This window comes from Scyliorhinus canicula, chromosome 1 (assembly GCF_902713615.1).
Source record: "Scyliorhinus canicula chromosome 1, sScyCan1.1, whole genome shotgun sequence".
NCBI lineage: Eukaryota > Metazoa > Chordata > Chondrichthyes > Carcharhiniformes > Scyliorhinidae > Scyliorhinus > Scyliorhinus canicula.
In genome coordinates this window covers 112,754,900-112,770,860 of record NC_052146.1, presented here as the reverse complement: position 1 = coordinate 112,770,860, position 15,961 = coordinate 112,754,900, and the positions used below count along the sequence as shown (strand labels likewise).

At 45.8% G+C, this 15,961-nt stretch overlaps 1 protein-coding gene across 1 annotated transcript in view; it reads left to right on the top strand.

Annotated features, from left to right (window-relative positions):
- Positions 1–11,934, top strand: part of cnksr1 (connector enhancer of kinase suppressor of Ras 1) — a 143,874-nt gene extending 131,940 nt beyond the window's left edge. The window contains exons 19-21 of the mRNA XM_038798021.1: positions 4,903–4,999; positions 10,983–11,170; positions 11,273–11,934. Of these exons, the coding sequence (XP_038653949.1) occupies positions 4,903–4,999; positions 10,983–11,170; positions 11,273–11,722 (735 nt within the window). The 3' untranslated portion in view covers positions 11,723–11,934. The remainder of the gene's footprint in view (positions 1–4,902; positions 5,000–10,982; positions 11,171–11,272) is intronic.
- The last annotated feature ends 4,027 nt before the right edge of the window (positions 11,935–15,961 follow it).

Genomic DNA, 15,961 nt, shown 5'->3' with positions numbered 1-15,961 from the left:
CAAAAGTCACAGTGGAGGAAGATAAACCAGATGAAGAGATGGAGGGGCCAATAGGAATTCTAGAATTCTGGTTAACAGTCTTCAAGAATGTGGATTTGTTCAGTGACATGATACAGGAGCATGGTGCGCCCATCCTAAAGCATTTACAAAGACTTAGGTGCAATTTTCAGGTCCATGGCAGACAATGAGTTTTACTCTGGAGTTTAAGTTTGAGCCAAATGAGTATTTCACAAATGAAGCAGTGACAACAACATACAAGATGGAGTCGCCGTGAGTCAGATTTTTGTCGACTTTGATGAACCAGAAATTATAGGATGCACAGGATTCCAGATCGACTGGAAGAAAGGAAACAAAAGTCGCAATGAAGACCATTAAAACGAAGCAGTAGCATAAGGGTTGGCACATTGGTACAGCAGAAAACTGTACCAGATGACTTTCTTTAATTTTTTTAGTCCTCCTGCAGTACCAGAGGATGGTGAACTGGATGAAGGTTTTGCGATAAGACTCGCTGCTGACTTTGAAATTGGTTACTTCTTGCAGGAACACATAATTCCACGAGCAGTGTTATACTTCACAGGAGAAGCTGTTGCAGACGATGATGATGATTACAATGATGATGATTACGATGAGGAAAGTGAAGAAGCAGATGATGAGCCAGAAGACCATGCAGGTTTACTTTAGTTTATTTGGCATTAGTGGCAAGGTGATAACAAGTAACTTCCAATTTGCACAAGACAACGATGAGTGTGAAAGTTCTAAAATGGAGCGTGAAAGGTTGAACGTGAGATTGCAACAGCAGACCAATTAGCTGAGAGCAATCAACTGCGAACAGCCAACTGGTAACTGAAGAAATAATCCCTGTTTTGGAGAAATTGGCTCCTGAGAAACACGATGATTTATCCTCTGCCCACAGAATAGTTCCTGCAGTGAATTCCCAAGTACTCGAGGCCAGTCCATCAAAAAACTGGCAGCAAGAACAGATGGATACATTTTCGTGCAGTTGTACAACAACAGACAAAGCATGTATCGTTACATCAGATGAGCGTGAGCTACTAATCGAGACTAAAACACAAAGTAATGACTAATGTTGAGGACATTGATCCAGCTAAAATACTGGAATACAAGGGTTTTGTGAAGACGCAAACTTGCCTGCATCTGCAAAAGCGTCCAAATGTATGCCGCCATTGGATGCCTCACCAGTTGATGGGCATGCAGGACAGTGTTTAAGTGCAAGCACCATGGATCAACCGAAACATCTCATCCAGCAAAGGCTCCAGAATCAGCTATTGTGGCAGAAGAGCGAGAAACAGCTACTACAGCAGACAATAGAAAAGCAGCTACTACAGCAAAAGATTCAGAAGCAACCATTGCAGCAAGGGATCCAGAAACAGCTAATCCCTTGGCCGAAACCAGTAACAAGAATGATGCTCTGGGTGCACAGGCAGATGTGAATGTGAACCGCACCAACTTCACGGATGATGCCACTAAAGCTAAGAAGAAAAGGAAGGCTAAGAGAAGAGTCGAGGACACAGTTGGTCGACCGGGTAGCAGCCATGACAGTGAAGACACGAGCAGCGGAAGTAAGGCCAATATACAAGAACACATATGGAGTGAAAAGCATTGCTTCAAAGGCTGAAAGATGGTGACTCAAAGATCAGCCAGAAAACCAATTTTTCGAAAGATGAAACAGGATCATGTATTCGGTCAAGATTCAGGAGACCAACAAGAAGATGTCGTTAACTTGAAAGACTGAACATATAATGAACTATATACAAGGGACACGTTTGAAATTGTTATGCAGATCATGTTTTGTAGGGCACAGTTATATTTGTTAAACACTCATATTTCCAAAGGAAGGGGGCTGTGGTGATATGCACATGTATAGTAATGCATATAGTTAGATATACGACCTCCGACCAGCAGGTGGGGACATAGATCCAGCATGTGACTCCACAGAACCGAGTTGGTAATAAGTCGTACTAGAGGACAGTCACACTAGAAGTAGCTCCAGGAGAATTCATTTATTCGTTACTGTTTGTATTGTAGTTCGATAGTTATCAGCAGGGTAGCATGGTGGTTAGCATAAATGCTTCACAGCTCCAGGGTCCCAGGTTCGATTCCCGGCTGGGCCACTGTCTGTGTGGAGTCTGCACGTCCTCCCCCTGTGTGCGTGGGTTTCCTCCGGGTGCTCCGGTTTCCTCCCACAGTCCAACGATGCGCGGGTTAGGTGGATTGGCCATGCTAAATTGCCCGTAGTGTCCTAAAAAGTAATGTTAAGGTGGGGTTGTTGGGTTGCGGGTATAGGGTGGATACGTGGGTTTGAGTAGGGTGATCATGGCTCGGCACAACATTGAGGGCCGAAGGGCCTGTTCTGTGCTGTACTGTTCTATGTTCTATGTTCTATCTTTCCACGTGTTCATTTTGTTAATAAACTATCTTACTAGTCAAAGAACTAGATGTTCTGTGTGCATCACTACCACAGCCACAACACCGAACATAACACTGGCATCCACCACACTCTGGGTAGTGAACTCTGCAGATTCATGACCCTTTGAATTAAATAATTTCTTCTCATCTGTTTTAAGTAAGAAGTCTTATAACACCAGGTTAAAGTCCAACAGGTTTGTTTCAAACACTAGCTTTCGGAGCACTGTTCCTTACTCGGGTGAATGAGGAAGAGCAGTGCTCCATTCACTGCTCTATTCCTACATCCAAGTAATTAAGATATGCTGTAAATAGTTGGGGCCCGAGGACCAAATTCCGCAGGTTACATCTTGCCAACCAGAAAAAGACCCATAAATCCTGACTCTTTGCCTTCTGTTGGTTAGCCAGTCTTCTATCCGAGCTAATAAACTATTCCTAATCCCATGTGATCTTACGTTATGTATTAGCTTTTTGTGCGCCACTTTATCAAATCCTTTCTGCAAGTCCAAATATACTACATCTATAGGATCGTCCTTATCCACTTGGTTTGTTATATCTGTGAAGAACAAATGAGTCAAATATCATTTACCCTTCATCAAGCCATGCTGACTCTGATGGATTGCATTTTGGCTTTCTAAATGCCCTGTTATTACTTCCTTAATTAAGAGATTTAAATAATTTTTCAATGACCGATATTAAACTAGCTGGTCTATAGTTTCCTACTTTATGCCTCCCTCTCTTTTTGAATAAGGGTGTCAGCACTTTTCCAATCCCCTGGAACCATTCCTATATCCTTTGGAATATTATACAGTAAGAAGTCTTACAACACCAGGTTAAAGTCCAACAGGTTTGTTTCAAACACGAGCTTTCGGAGCACGGCTCCTTCTTCAGGTGAATGGAAAGGCTTGTTCCAGAAATGTTTATATAGACACAGTCAGAGATGCCCCGGAATGCGAGCACCTGCAGGCAATCAAATCATCAAAGATGCAGAGAGAGAGATAACTCCAAGTTAAAGAGGTGTGAATTGTCCCAAGCCAGTTCAGTCGGTAGGCCTCTGCAAGTCCAGGCTTGTTGGTGGGGGCCGAATGTAATGCGACATGAATCCCAGATCCCGGTTGAGTCCGCATTCATGCGTGCGGAACTTAGCTATAAGTTTTTGCTCAGCAATTTTGCGTTGTCGCGTCTCCTGAAGGCCTCCTTGTAGAATGCTGACCCGGAGATCAGAGGCTGAATGTCCTTGACTGCTGAAGTGTTCCCCAACTGGAAGGGAACAGTCCTGCCTGTTGATAGTCGCACGATGCCCGTTTATTCGCTGTCGCAGTGTCTGCATGGTCTCGCCAATGTACCACGCTTCGGGACATCCTTTCCTGAAACAAACCTGTTGGACTTTAACCTGGTGTTGTAAGACTTCTTACTGTGCTCACCCCAGTCCAACGCCGGCATCTCCACATCATGGAATATTATAAGCAATGGATCTGCTATTTCCGCTGCCAGTTCTTTTAAGACTCTAGGATGTAGGTCATCAGACCCTGGGGACATGCCTGCTTTCAATCCCAATAGTTTGTTTAGTTACTGATAATGATCGTTCTATGTTCCTCCCTTTATATTACCCCTGCATTACCTGTTACTGTTGGGAGTGTACTAGTGTCCTCCACCATGAAAATTGAGGCAAAATATTGATTTAGCGTCTCGACCATTTCTGCCCTTTTATTCCTCTTCTTCTTTCCCCCATATTCCCCCTCCTCTTCTGAAGGGCTTACTCCTTTCTACGGTACCGTTCTGAGTGTGCCAATTGATCTCCTATCGTGATCAATCTCTGTGTGTCAGGCGAGACAGTGAGTATTGACAGGATATTCAACTGCAAGCATAATAGAATAGAATAGAATGTACAATGCAGAAGGAGGCCATTCGGCCCTTCGAGGTTGCACCGGCCCTTGGAAAGAGCACCTCACTTATGCCCACACCTCTGCCCCATTCCTGTAACCCCATCTAACCTTTTTGGGTACTAAGGGCAATTTAGCATGGCCAATCCACCTAATCTGCACATCTTGGACTGTGCGAGGAAACCGGAGTACCTGGAGGAAATTCACGCAGCCACGGGGAGAACATGCTGACTCCGCACAGACAGTTATCCAAGCCAGGAATCGAATCTGGGACCCTGGAGTGATGAAGCAACAGTGCTAACCACTGTGCTACCATGCCGCCCACTAATGTTCTGTGTTTCCTGATGTCTATACATAGGAATATTCCATGGCTGTCCTGATTAGCTGCCAACGTAGCTTGTCCCTTTTTAATGCCATTGAATTTTAGGTGGGAGGGAGAAGGGGAAAGGGAGAGGGGAAGCAGAGGATACAAGAAAGGAATTGTTAAGAAATTGAAAATGCTTTATTTATGAACAATAACATCCCTTTAGGAGTATTTATCCAAAACAGTAGCTAATCATTGTCCATTGTGAACCTTGCCTCCGTTTATTTGCAGAAGAGCAATGACCTTTCACCAGTAGAACGATTCAGACATTCATCAGGTCGCCTTAGTGGGCCAACCAGCCCCAGCAAGGAGAGGAAGCCGGTACCAGGTAGGAGCAATTAGACAAATCCTCATCAGCTGTTGAAAATAGACTGTTCTTCACAAACATCTCAACTTTTCAGAATAACCTCCAAAAGAGCTTACTTGCACTGCCCTCTGCCTACCATATTCCCCGACTGCAGGGATGTTTTTGTTGATGAATTAAGAATTTCCCATTGATCATTTCCTTGCTTTTTTCCGCCCCTCTGCACCCCAGGATCAGTACTACTGCTCCTGTGTTCCAACCTTTAACACTGACAGCATCAGCCTCTAGCCAAATTGTTCCAGTACAGCTACAGCATTGGCATTTACCTGACAAGTGTTCAAGGAAGTCCTGACCGAAAAGCAATACAAATTCATTTGGTATTCTTTTTAAAAATTCATTTGCGGGATGTGGGCGTAGCTGGTTAGGCAAGTAATTATTGCCCATCCCTCGTTGCCCTTCAAAGGTGGTGGTGAGTTGCCTTCTTGAACCGCTGCAGTCCTTCAGGTCTATATACACCCACTGCTGTTAGGGAGGGAGTTCCAGAATTTTGACCCAGCGACAGTGAAGGAACGGTGATATATTTCCAAGTCAGGGTGGTGAGTGACTTGGAGGGGAACCTCCAGGTGATGGAGTTCCCAGGTATCTGCTGCTCTTGTCCTTCTAGGTGGTAGTGGTCGTGGGTTTGGAAGGTGTTGTCTAAGGAACCTAGGTGAGTTTCTGCAGTCCATCTTGTAGATTGTGTACAAAGCGGCCACTGTTCGTCGGCGGTGGAGGGTTTGAATGTTTATGGAAGGAGGAGCAATCAAGCGGGCTGCTTTGACCCGGATGGTGTCGAGCTTCTTGAGTGTTGTTGGAGCTGCACTCATCCGGACAAGTGGAGAGTATTCCATTGCACACCTGACTTGTGCCTTGTAGATGGTGGACAGGCTTTGGGGGATCAGGAAGTGAGTTACTCACTGTAGGATTCCTAGCCTTTGACCTGCCCTGGTTCCACAGTATTAATGTAGCTAGTCTAGTTCAGTTTCAGATCAATGGTAACCGCCCGGATGTTTTTTTTTTTAACAAACAATTTTATTGAGGTATTTTAGGCATATAGAAAAAGTGACATTGTACAGTACAAAAAAATAGTCCAGGCACAAATTACAAAATAAACATAGTGCAAACTACAGCTCTGTTCGCACACTTTACTCTACCCTTTCCCCCCCCTGCTGACGCTTACTCCTCTGCAAAGAAGTCAATAAATGGCTGCCACCTTCGGGCGAACCTAGTAGTGAACCTCCCAAGGCGAACTTGACTTTCTCTTGGCCAAGAAAGCTCGCCATGTCCGATAGCCATACTCAGCCCTCGGGGGCTTTGAGTCCCTCCATGCTAATAGTATTCGTCGCCAGGCTACCAGGGAAGCAAAGGCCAGAATGTCTGCATCTCTCTCTTCCTGGACTCCCGGGTCCTCTGAAACCCCAAAGATTGCCACCTCCGGGCTCATTACCACCCCAGTTTTCAATACCCTGGACATGACATCTGTGAATCCCTGCCAATACCCCCCGAGTTTAGGGCACGACCAGAACATGTGTACATGGTTAGCTGGCCCTCCGGCGCATCTAGGACACTTGTCCTCCAGCCTGAAGAATCTGCTCATCCGGGCCACCGTCACGTGGGCCCGGTGCACAACCTTAAACTGGATCAGGCTGAGCCTGGCGCATGTTGCGGTCGTGTTTACTCTGCTCAGGGCTTCTGCCCAAATACCGTCCTTCAGCTCCCCCCGAGCTCCTCCTCCCACTTAAGCTTCAGGACCTCGGTCTGCGTAGCCTCAGCTCTCATTAGCTCCTTGTAGACGTCTGAAACTCTACCCTCTCCCACCTCTCCCGTAGAAACTACCCTGTCCTGCCTCACCTTCGGCGGGAGACGTGGGAAGGACGGCACCAGTCTGCGTACAAAATCTCTCACCTGCAAGTATCTAAAGTCGTTCCCTCTCGCCAGCCCAAACATCTCCTCCAGCGCCCTTATGCTCGGAAAGCTCCCTTCCAGGAACAGATCCCCCATCCCCACAATCCCCGCCCTCCTCCACAGTCGATACTGCCGTCCATGTTCCCCGGGGCAAATTGGTGGTTGCCGCAGATTAGGGTCCACACCAATGCTCTTACCTCCCCTGCATGCCTCCTCCATTGGCCCCAGATCCGAAGAGCTGCCACCACTATCGGGCTGGTGGAGTACCGTGCCAGCGTAAGCGGCAGAGGAGCTGTGACCAGGGCTGCTAAGCTAGTGCCCCTGAACGAAGCATCCTCCATCCGCTCCCAAACCGACCCCGCACCCACCATCCATTTCCTTATCATCGCTATGTTGGCCGCCTAGTAATAGTTGCTGAAGTTCGGCAACGCCAGCCCCCCTTCTCCTCTGCTCCTTTCAAGCATCACCCGCGGGGAATTCCCTGCCCATACAAATCCCAAAATAATTTTATTCAGCCTCTTAAAGAAGGACCGCGGGATAAAGATGGGGAGACACTGAAAAACAAACAAGAACCGTGGGAGAATCGTCATCTTAACAGTCTGCACTCTCCCCGCCAATGACAGCGGGAGCGCATCCCACCTCCGGACCTCATCCCTCACTCGTTCCACCAGTCAGGACAGGTTGAGCTTATGCAACCTGCCCCAGTCCCGTGCCACCTGAATCCCCAAATATCAGAAACTCACCCCCACTAGCCTGAACGGCAACCCCTTCAGCCTAATCTCCTGCCCCCTCGCCTGAATTACAAACAACTCGCTCTGAGCCATGTTCAGTTTGTATCCGGAGAACCGGCCAAATTCCCTCAGGGTTGCCATAATACCGTCCATCCCCACCATTGGGTCCGATATATACAACAGCAGATCATCCACGTATAACGAGACTCTATGTTCCACCCCCCCCCCCCCCTCCCCCCGACCCATCCCTTTCCAGCCCCGAGAAGCTCTCAGTGCAATTGCCAGCGGCTCTATGGCCAGCACAAACAGCAGTGGGAGAGAGGGCAGCCTTGTCTTGTCCCACGGTGCAGTCTAAAGTCGTCCAATGTCGTCCTGTTCATCCTTACACTCACCTCCGGGACCTGATAGAGTAGCCTAACCCAGTCGATGAACCCCGCCCCGAACCCAAACCGTTCTAGTACCTCCCACAGATAATCCCACTCGACCCAGTCAAAAGCCTTTTCAGCATCCATGGCTACCACTATCTCTACCACCCTACTCTCCGGGGGCATCATAATCACATTGAGCAGCCTTCTTATGTTGTCCACTAGCTGCCTCCCCTTTACAAACCCGGTTTGGTCCTCCACAATTACATCCGGTACATAGTCCTCAATTCTGGTCGCCAGAATCTTGGCCAGTAGCTTGGCTTCTACGTTGATCAAGGAGATCGGCCTGTATGACCCACAGGCCTCTGGGTCCTTATCCCGTTTCAGAATGAGCGATATGGTGGCCCACGACATCGTCGGGGGTAAACTCCCTCTGTCTCTTGCCTAGTTAAAGACCCTGACCAGCACCGGCCCCACTATCCCGGAAAATTCTTTGTAAAACTCCACCGTATACCCGTCCGGCCCCGCCGCTTTACCCGACTGCATGACCTTCAGGCCCCCCCAATACCTCTTCGATCCTGACCAGTGCCCCCAGTCCGTCCACCAACCCTCTCCCCATTCTTGGGAAGGTCAGTCTGTCCAGGAATCACCTCATTTCCCCCCCCCCCCCCCCCCCCCCCCCCCAGTGATTCCGAAGTGTACAGCTTCCTATAAAAGTCCCTAAAGACCTTAAGACCTTGTTCAGCCCTGCTGGATCACCCACTATGATCACCTCCCCCATCCACTACCCTCCCTATTTCCCTAGCCGCTTCCCTCTTCCTCAGTTGATGCGCAAGCATTCTGCTGGCCTTCTCCCCATGCTCATAAATCGTACCTTTTACCTTTCTAAGCTGCTCTACAGCCTTGCCTTTCGTCAGCACCCCAAATTCGGCCTGCAGCCTCTGTCGTTTCCTGAGTAACTCTGGCCTCGGGGATTCCGCGTAACTCCTGTCCGTCTGTAGAATTTCCTTAATCAGTCGGTCTGTCTCTGCCCTATCCGTCCTGTCCCTGTATGCCCGGATTGAAATCAGCTCCCCTCTCACCACTGCCTTCAGTGCCTCCCAGAGCAGCGCTGCTGAGACTTCTCCAGTATCGTTCACCTGCAGGTAATTCTGCATGCAGTTCCTCAGCCTCTCATACACCGCCTCGTACGCAAGTAGTCCAACTTCCAGCCTCCATGGTGGGCGCTGAAAGTTGTCCTTACAAAACTGCAGGTCTACCCAGTGCAGAGCATGGTCCGATATGGCAATTGCCGAATATTCTGCCCCCACCATTCCGGCCAGCAGGTCCCTACTCACCACAAAGTAGTCAATTCGGGAATACACCTTGTGGACGTGGGAGTAATATGAGAACTCCCTTGCCTTCGGCCGGCTAACTCTCCACGGATTTGCTCCCCCCATTTGCTCCATGAACCCTCTCAGTTCCTTTGCCATCGCTGGCAACCTGCCTGTTCTTGAGCATGACCAGTCCAGGCTCGGGTCCAGGACTGTATTAAAGTCCCCGCCCATGATCAATTTACGCGAGTCTAAGTCGGGGATCTTCCCTAGCATCCTCCTAATAAAATCCACATCGTCCCAATGAGGGGCATACACACTGACCAGGACTACCGTCACCCCTTCGAGCTTACCCCTCACCATAACGAACCTGCCACCCCCATCCACGACTGTGCCCGCCATCTCAAATTGTAGCCTTTTATTAATCAGGATCGCAACCCCCCTCGTCTTAGAATCAAGCCCTGAATGAAAGACCTGACTGACCCAGCCCTTCCTTCAGTCTGCCACTTTCAGGTGTGTCTCCTGCAACAAGATTATGCCCGCCTTCAGAACCCACAGATGCGCAAACACACACACCCTCTTCACTGGCCCATTTAACCCTCTAACATACCAGGTGATCAGCCTGGTTGGGGGCACTTCACCCCCCCCTTGCCGATGAGCCATCCCCTTTCCTTGGCCAGCCCCCCAGCCATGTGACCTTAAGATAGAAGGCAGGTCATTGATGAAGCAGCTGAAGATGGTTGGGCCTGGGACACTACCCTGAGGAACTCCTGCAGTGATGTCCCGGAGCTGAGATGATTGACTTCCAATAACCACAACCATCTTCCTTTGTGCCAGGTATGACTCCAGCCAGTGGAGAGTTTTCCCCCTGATTCCCATTGACTCCAGTTTAGCTAGGGCTCCTTGATGCCACGTCCGGTCAAATGCTGTCTTGATGTCATGGGCAGTCACTCTCACCGCACATCTGGCACTCCGCTCTTTTGTCCATGTTTGAACCAAGGCTGTAATGAGGTCAGGAGCTGAGTGACCCTGGCAGAACCCAAACTGAACGTCTGTGAGCAGGTTATTGCTGAGTAAGTGTCGCTTGACAGCACTGTTGATGATTCCTTCCAACACTTTGCTGATGATGGAGAGTAGACTAATAGGGTGGTAATTGGCTGGGTTGGATTTCTCCTCTTGTGTACAGGACAGACCAGGGTAATTTTCCACAATGCTGGGCAGATGTCAGTGTTGTAGTTGTACTGGAACAGCTTGACTAGGGGTGCAGCAATGTTCTGGAGCACAAGTCTTGCAGTGCCTTCAACCTGGGGGATTCAGCGATGGTAATCATAGAATTTACAGTGCAGAAGGAAGCCATTTAATTTCCTCTAATAGTGACTGAATATCTTGTTGAAATAAAATCTGTGTACTCATTAATGCAGCCATTAATTATTTGAAATAAATGGGTCATTGATCAAATGAAAATAAAGCAGAGGAATTTTGTATGAATGATAGTCAATTGTTATTGACTAATTTAAACCACCTTAATTGAACTGGTTGAAAAGCTTAAGGAAGGCAAGGATCCTGACTCTTCCCTTTATATGACTGTTAAGGAACAGGATATTTTTGGTGACTGTTACAGAAGCTCACGGGTGTTTTTGTGCATCTCTTTCAGATCCTGGTCAGAGTTCTGATGATGAACTGGAGACATTAATAAAAGTCTTGCAGCGAGATGGTGTGTCACTGATTGGTAACGTGCAACCCTTTCGAAAAGATTATCATTGGTCATTCATCAGGCGGAACAAAAATCCAATCATCAATGAGAAGGCACACTATCTCCGAACATTACAGAGTACACTGAAGGCATGTGGTTAAATTAGTACCATTATGTGATTTGTTTGCATCGTGTGATTTTAAACACTTTGTTACTATAATCACTAACCTTCATTGTTTGAATATTTGTAGGCCAAGATGGTAGATTTAAAATCCATTAATAAGATCCTCGATGATCCCAATTTAACTACAGAGAAGTTCCAAATTTGGAAAGAGGAAAATCAGGAGCTGCTTGCAGACATCCGAAAGATCCGGGAGCTGGCCAGTGAAGGACGGGAAGAGAAAGCTGTACCATCAGTTTCTGAACCAGGAGCATTTATGACAGAAATGGGATTGGGAGCCCCAGAAAATCCTTCATCTTGGTTTAATATTGGGAGGATATCAGCAAATAGCTCAATCTCCATGTTGGATGTGGAATTGGAGAACAGCAAAGGATTCTGGTCTGATAGTGCATCTGTGCAGTTGGGAATTGGAGAACACTGCATTGAAGGGTTGAATTCCCAACAGGATATGGACACAGACGGGACACTGAGCTGTTCAGAATCATCAAACAGTTCAAAATCCGAGTCATGGCAGCCTTGAGGAAAGATCAGAATAATGAGAAATGAACCCCAAAGTATGAGTATGGACCTAGGCATTGTTTATTCATAAGCCGTTAACCCTTGTGGACAAATTTGTTAATCTCCTAGCACATTTTCCATGGTTTCAATATTTTACATTTACTAGAAATATAAACTGACTTTGAAAATAATTATTCCAACAAAATTAATCAAACTGGATTGGTTACAAAAAAAACAAGTACCTTTTTTAGTTATGGCACCATGCAAAATCTTTCTACGAACTCCAAGCTTTTTAAATGTTTACAAGTTTACAATGTGATATCAGATAAGAGCAATGTGTTAAATCTGGAATGTAATGTAGAAAACACAAGAGTGCAAAATGGTCCATCACCAAGATTTGACAGACATCCTTATTTTCTTTTTAAATAATCATAGGGTATCTGCTATACAGTAGTGTCCTGATCAAGACTTGAAAAGCACACAAGCCTTGTGTGATCAGTTGCATACTTGGTGAGAGATGTGACTGTTCAACTCCAATGAACCGTTCACGTCTTTTTACTCCATCCTTCACACCGCCTCCACTGATTCAAGATGTATTGTGCTATTGCTTATCCAAACTAATTTTTCACAGGACCTCAATTATAGTGACTACGTCTCCTTCAGTCTCCCCTTTCTCACTACAATATATGGGTTTATAAAACTTCAAATATTGTGTTTCTTACACAATTGGCTTCGGAATTCATTGGGTTTCTCAATAACCTGGTGTGGATGATCCAATTGTGCGGCAACAATTACATTCTTTACAGCTTTAAACATATGCAGATGGTTTCAATTGAGTAGCATCTAACTTTTATATATCTGCAATTGAGTAATGTATCCAGGAATATGGGACATGGTTTAAGATTGCAAACTGTTTTTTTGTTTGTGCTTTTCCTAAACACATGAATTTTATTGGATTATTTCCCTTTTGTGAGTGTAATGATGCTGCCAGATTGAGTTCAAGTAAGAACAGTCAGTTGAGAAAAATTAGAGTGGATTGGATATTCCCAATCTTGGCGGCAAGCCACAAATGATTTGAATTTAGGGAAAATGACTTTGAATCTCACGATTGGTGTTCAGTGATTCTCATTGTCTGAGTAGGAGGCAGTGACTGTCCCTCACGGGTAAGCAGCTTTTCAAGACTTTGTAATCAAACGTTTCTCCCTACCTACTATCTTCAGCTTATCAAGGTTTTCTTCTCTCTCTGTCCAATACAGTGATTCCTTCCACTGGGTATGCTTCCACAGGCAGCAGTTGCCGTCTGATTCTGATTGGGGGAAATGGCCAACTTGTGACCTTTCATTTGTGTATTGTGCGGACCAGTAGACTGACTGAACAATATAATTAACAAGTCTTATCCAACAGTTACTTGGGAATCACATGCAGGCATTTTCACAGCAGACTGTAGGATTTTAATTAGGAGTGGGAACTCTGACTGATTTTCCTCCCCTTAATCCTAGGGTACCAATGCCAACTATAGCATTCCTAATACTAAAGCAGCGGAGATCAACTAATAGCACAGAACAGTGATCAAATCTTGCCCTTTCAGAATTGCATGAATCTGAGATAGAGACTAACCTCTGTCCAATGTGGAAACTACATTTTTTCCCCTACTTTAAAAAAAATCTTAATGATAACTGCACCTTGGTTATCAATTTGAATTTTTAAAAAAAATGTGGGTTGTTTAATCACAAATACAACAGGGAATCATAAAATAAATAGAACTGTTTTAAATAAGCCCTTCTATCACTCAAAATAAGCAATCATTAGAAATAACTGCCTATTTATAGCATTAATCAGGTAACTGCTTGGAGCATTGAGAGGGATGATGTGGACATTGAACAGGAAATGAAGAAGTTTGGGGGCAAGACTGAAGATCCTGTCCAATTTGTAAGTTTTGGTGGAAGGATCAAGTGAGTAAAAAAAAAAAATAGCATGATCGTGTAGTCCTGGAACAAAGGACTGTGAGGAATCTGTATCTAGAGATGATGATTTGGATAGGGTGGATAGTTGTGCATAGAGTTGAAAACTAGGCCTCATTGTTTCTCTTGGGCAGTGCAGATGGTGAATATTGGGTGGGAGTTTGAGGACTTTGTGTGGGAGAGTATATGGGCACAATATACTGGGGTTTATAACGAGTGGTGGTATGGAAGTGATGAGGAGAGTAGCAAGAGATCAATCTTTGAATTGATGAGGCACGGATCAGGTTCAGGTATGTGGGATTGTTCTCAATGTGCAGAAGGTAGAAGATGGTCTTGGCGATGGATACAAAGTACAGCAGAATGTTCACTGTGGAGCCAAACAAGGCACTGAAGTTCTGTACCATTGGATTCCACCCAAGGAGGGAGGGAGCCAAGGAGATTGGTGGCGAGGAAGAAGTGGGACTCTATAAGAAGAGCTTTAGTTTTGTTGACATGAACTCCTGCACGATGAGTCTAAAAGATGCTGGGGGGTGCGGGGAATTCCTGCATGTCCATGACTCTCAGTTGTCAGAAAATATTAAACCATTGAGTACTCTGTTTAATAGGGTTCATTCCTATTTAATTCCCCAACTTTTCATTCTTTCCTTTTCTCCCTCGTCCACAAAGAAACAGAACACACTGATAAAAACGATATACTCACTGGTGAGAATGCAGAAAAGATTTACAAGGATGTTACCAGAAATGGGTGGGTTTACATACAGGATATTGACTGGCAGGTTGGAATTCTTCTGGAGATAAAAGGCTGAGGGGCTGGTTTAGCTCAGTGGGCTGGACAGCTGGTTTGTGATGCAGAACAAGGCTAGCAGCGCGGGTTCAATTCCCATACCACTTACCCGAACGGCGCCAGAATGTGGCAACTAGGAGCTTTTCACAGTAAATTCATACTTGTGACAATAAAAGGTTATTATTATTCTTAATAGAGGTCTTTAAAATTATGAAAGTTTTTCATGTTTTCACAACAAATAGTTATGCAGAATAAATACAGCATAATTATGCAGTGTTTATTTTACATTTATTTAATAAACCCCAAAATATTGAAATTATTTCACCTTGTGTTTGTTTCTAGTACTCAGAGTTGAGGGGGCTGAGTCTCTGAGCTTTGTGCATTGAGCACTGGCTGAACCTTCTAGTTTTATGGATTGAGCGCTGAAGTATGCAATACAGTAAATACAAAAAAAAACTTTTGACAGTGTTAAGCTAGACATTCAACCAACATACATTGGGAAACTAGGAAACATTCTTATGGAGATGCTTGTTTGTCAGCCATTTAAATTTAAACTTGCTGGGCGGTATGGTGGTGCAGTGGTTAGCATTGCTGCCTTGCATCGCTGAGGACCCTGGTTCGATCCAGCCCTGGGTCATTGTCGGTGTGGGGTTTGCACATTCTCCCCGTGTCTGCATGGCCTTGCCCCCACAACCCAAAGATGTGCAGGATAGGTGGATTGGCCACGCTAAATTGCGCCCTAATAGGAAAGAAAATAATTGGGTACTGTAAATTTATTTTAAAAGATTTTAACTTGAGGAACTTGCCATGCAGAGATGAAAACAAGTGCTGTCAGGAAAATGTAAGGGTCTCCTGTTAATCCCTGTTTCTCCCTTGTTTTTTGTCTTTTAATTTCTGTTCTTTTACTACTTCAATTTTTGAAAATGGGCAATTAATGTGCCATTGCCTTTAAGATGGACTTCACCGTTAATTTGAGTGGCTCAACTGAGGATTGACCTATGACCTCAGGCAAGGCAGGTTGCATGGAACTGGTTATGTTTAAAATCCATAGATTCCAGGGAGATCTTGATGGACTTGGCTGTCGGCCGATGGACTGTTTTGAATTGCCGGGCCTTATAGTGGCCCCTGCTGCTTGGTTGGGGTTTTCTCCAGCATGTACCTTCCTCTTAAGGGCAGCGCGGTAGCTAGCATAATTGCTTCACAGCTCCAGGGTCCCAGGTTCGATTCCCGGCTTGGGTCACTGTCTGTGCGGAGTCTGCACGTGGGTTTCCTCCGGGTGCTCCGTTTTCCTCCCACAGTCCAAAGATGTGCAGGTTAGGTGGCTTGGCCATGCTAAATTGCCCTTAGTGACCAAAATTGCCCTTAGTGTTGGGTGAGGTTACTGGGTTATGGGGATAGGGTACTCTTTCCATGGGCCAGTGTAGACTTGATGGGCCGAATGGCCTCCTGCACTGTAAATTCCATGACATCTCTGTGTGACTGTTTTTTCTCTTTTACTTTTGTTTTGATGTCACAA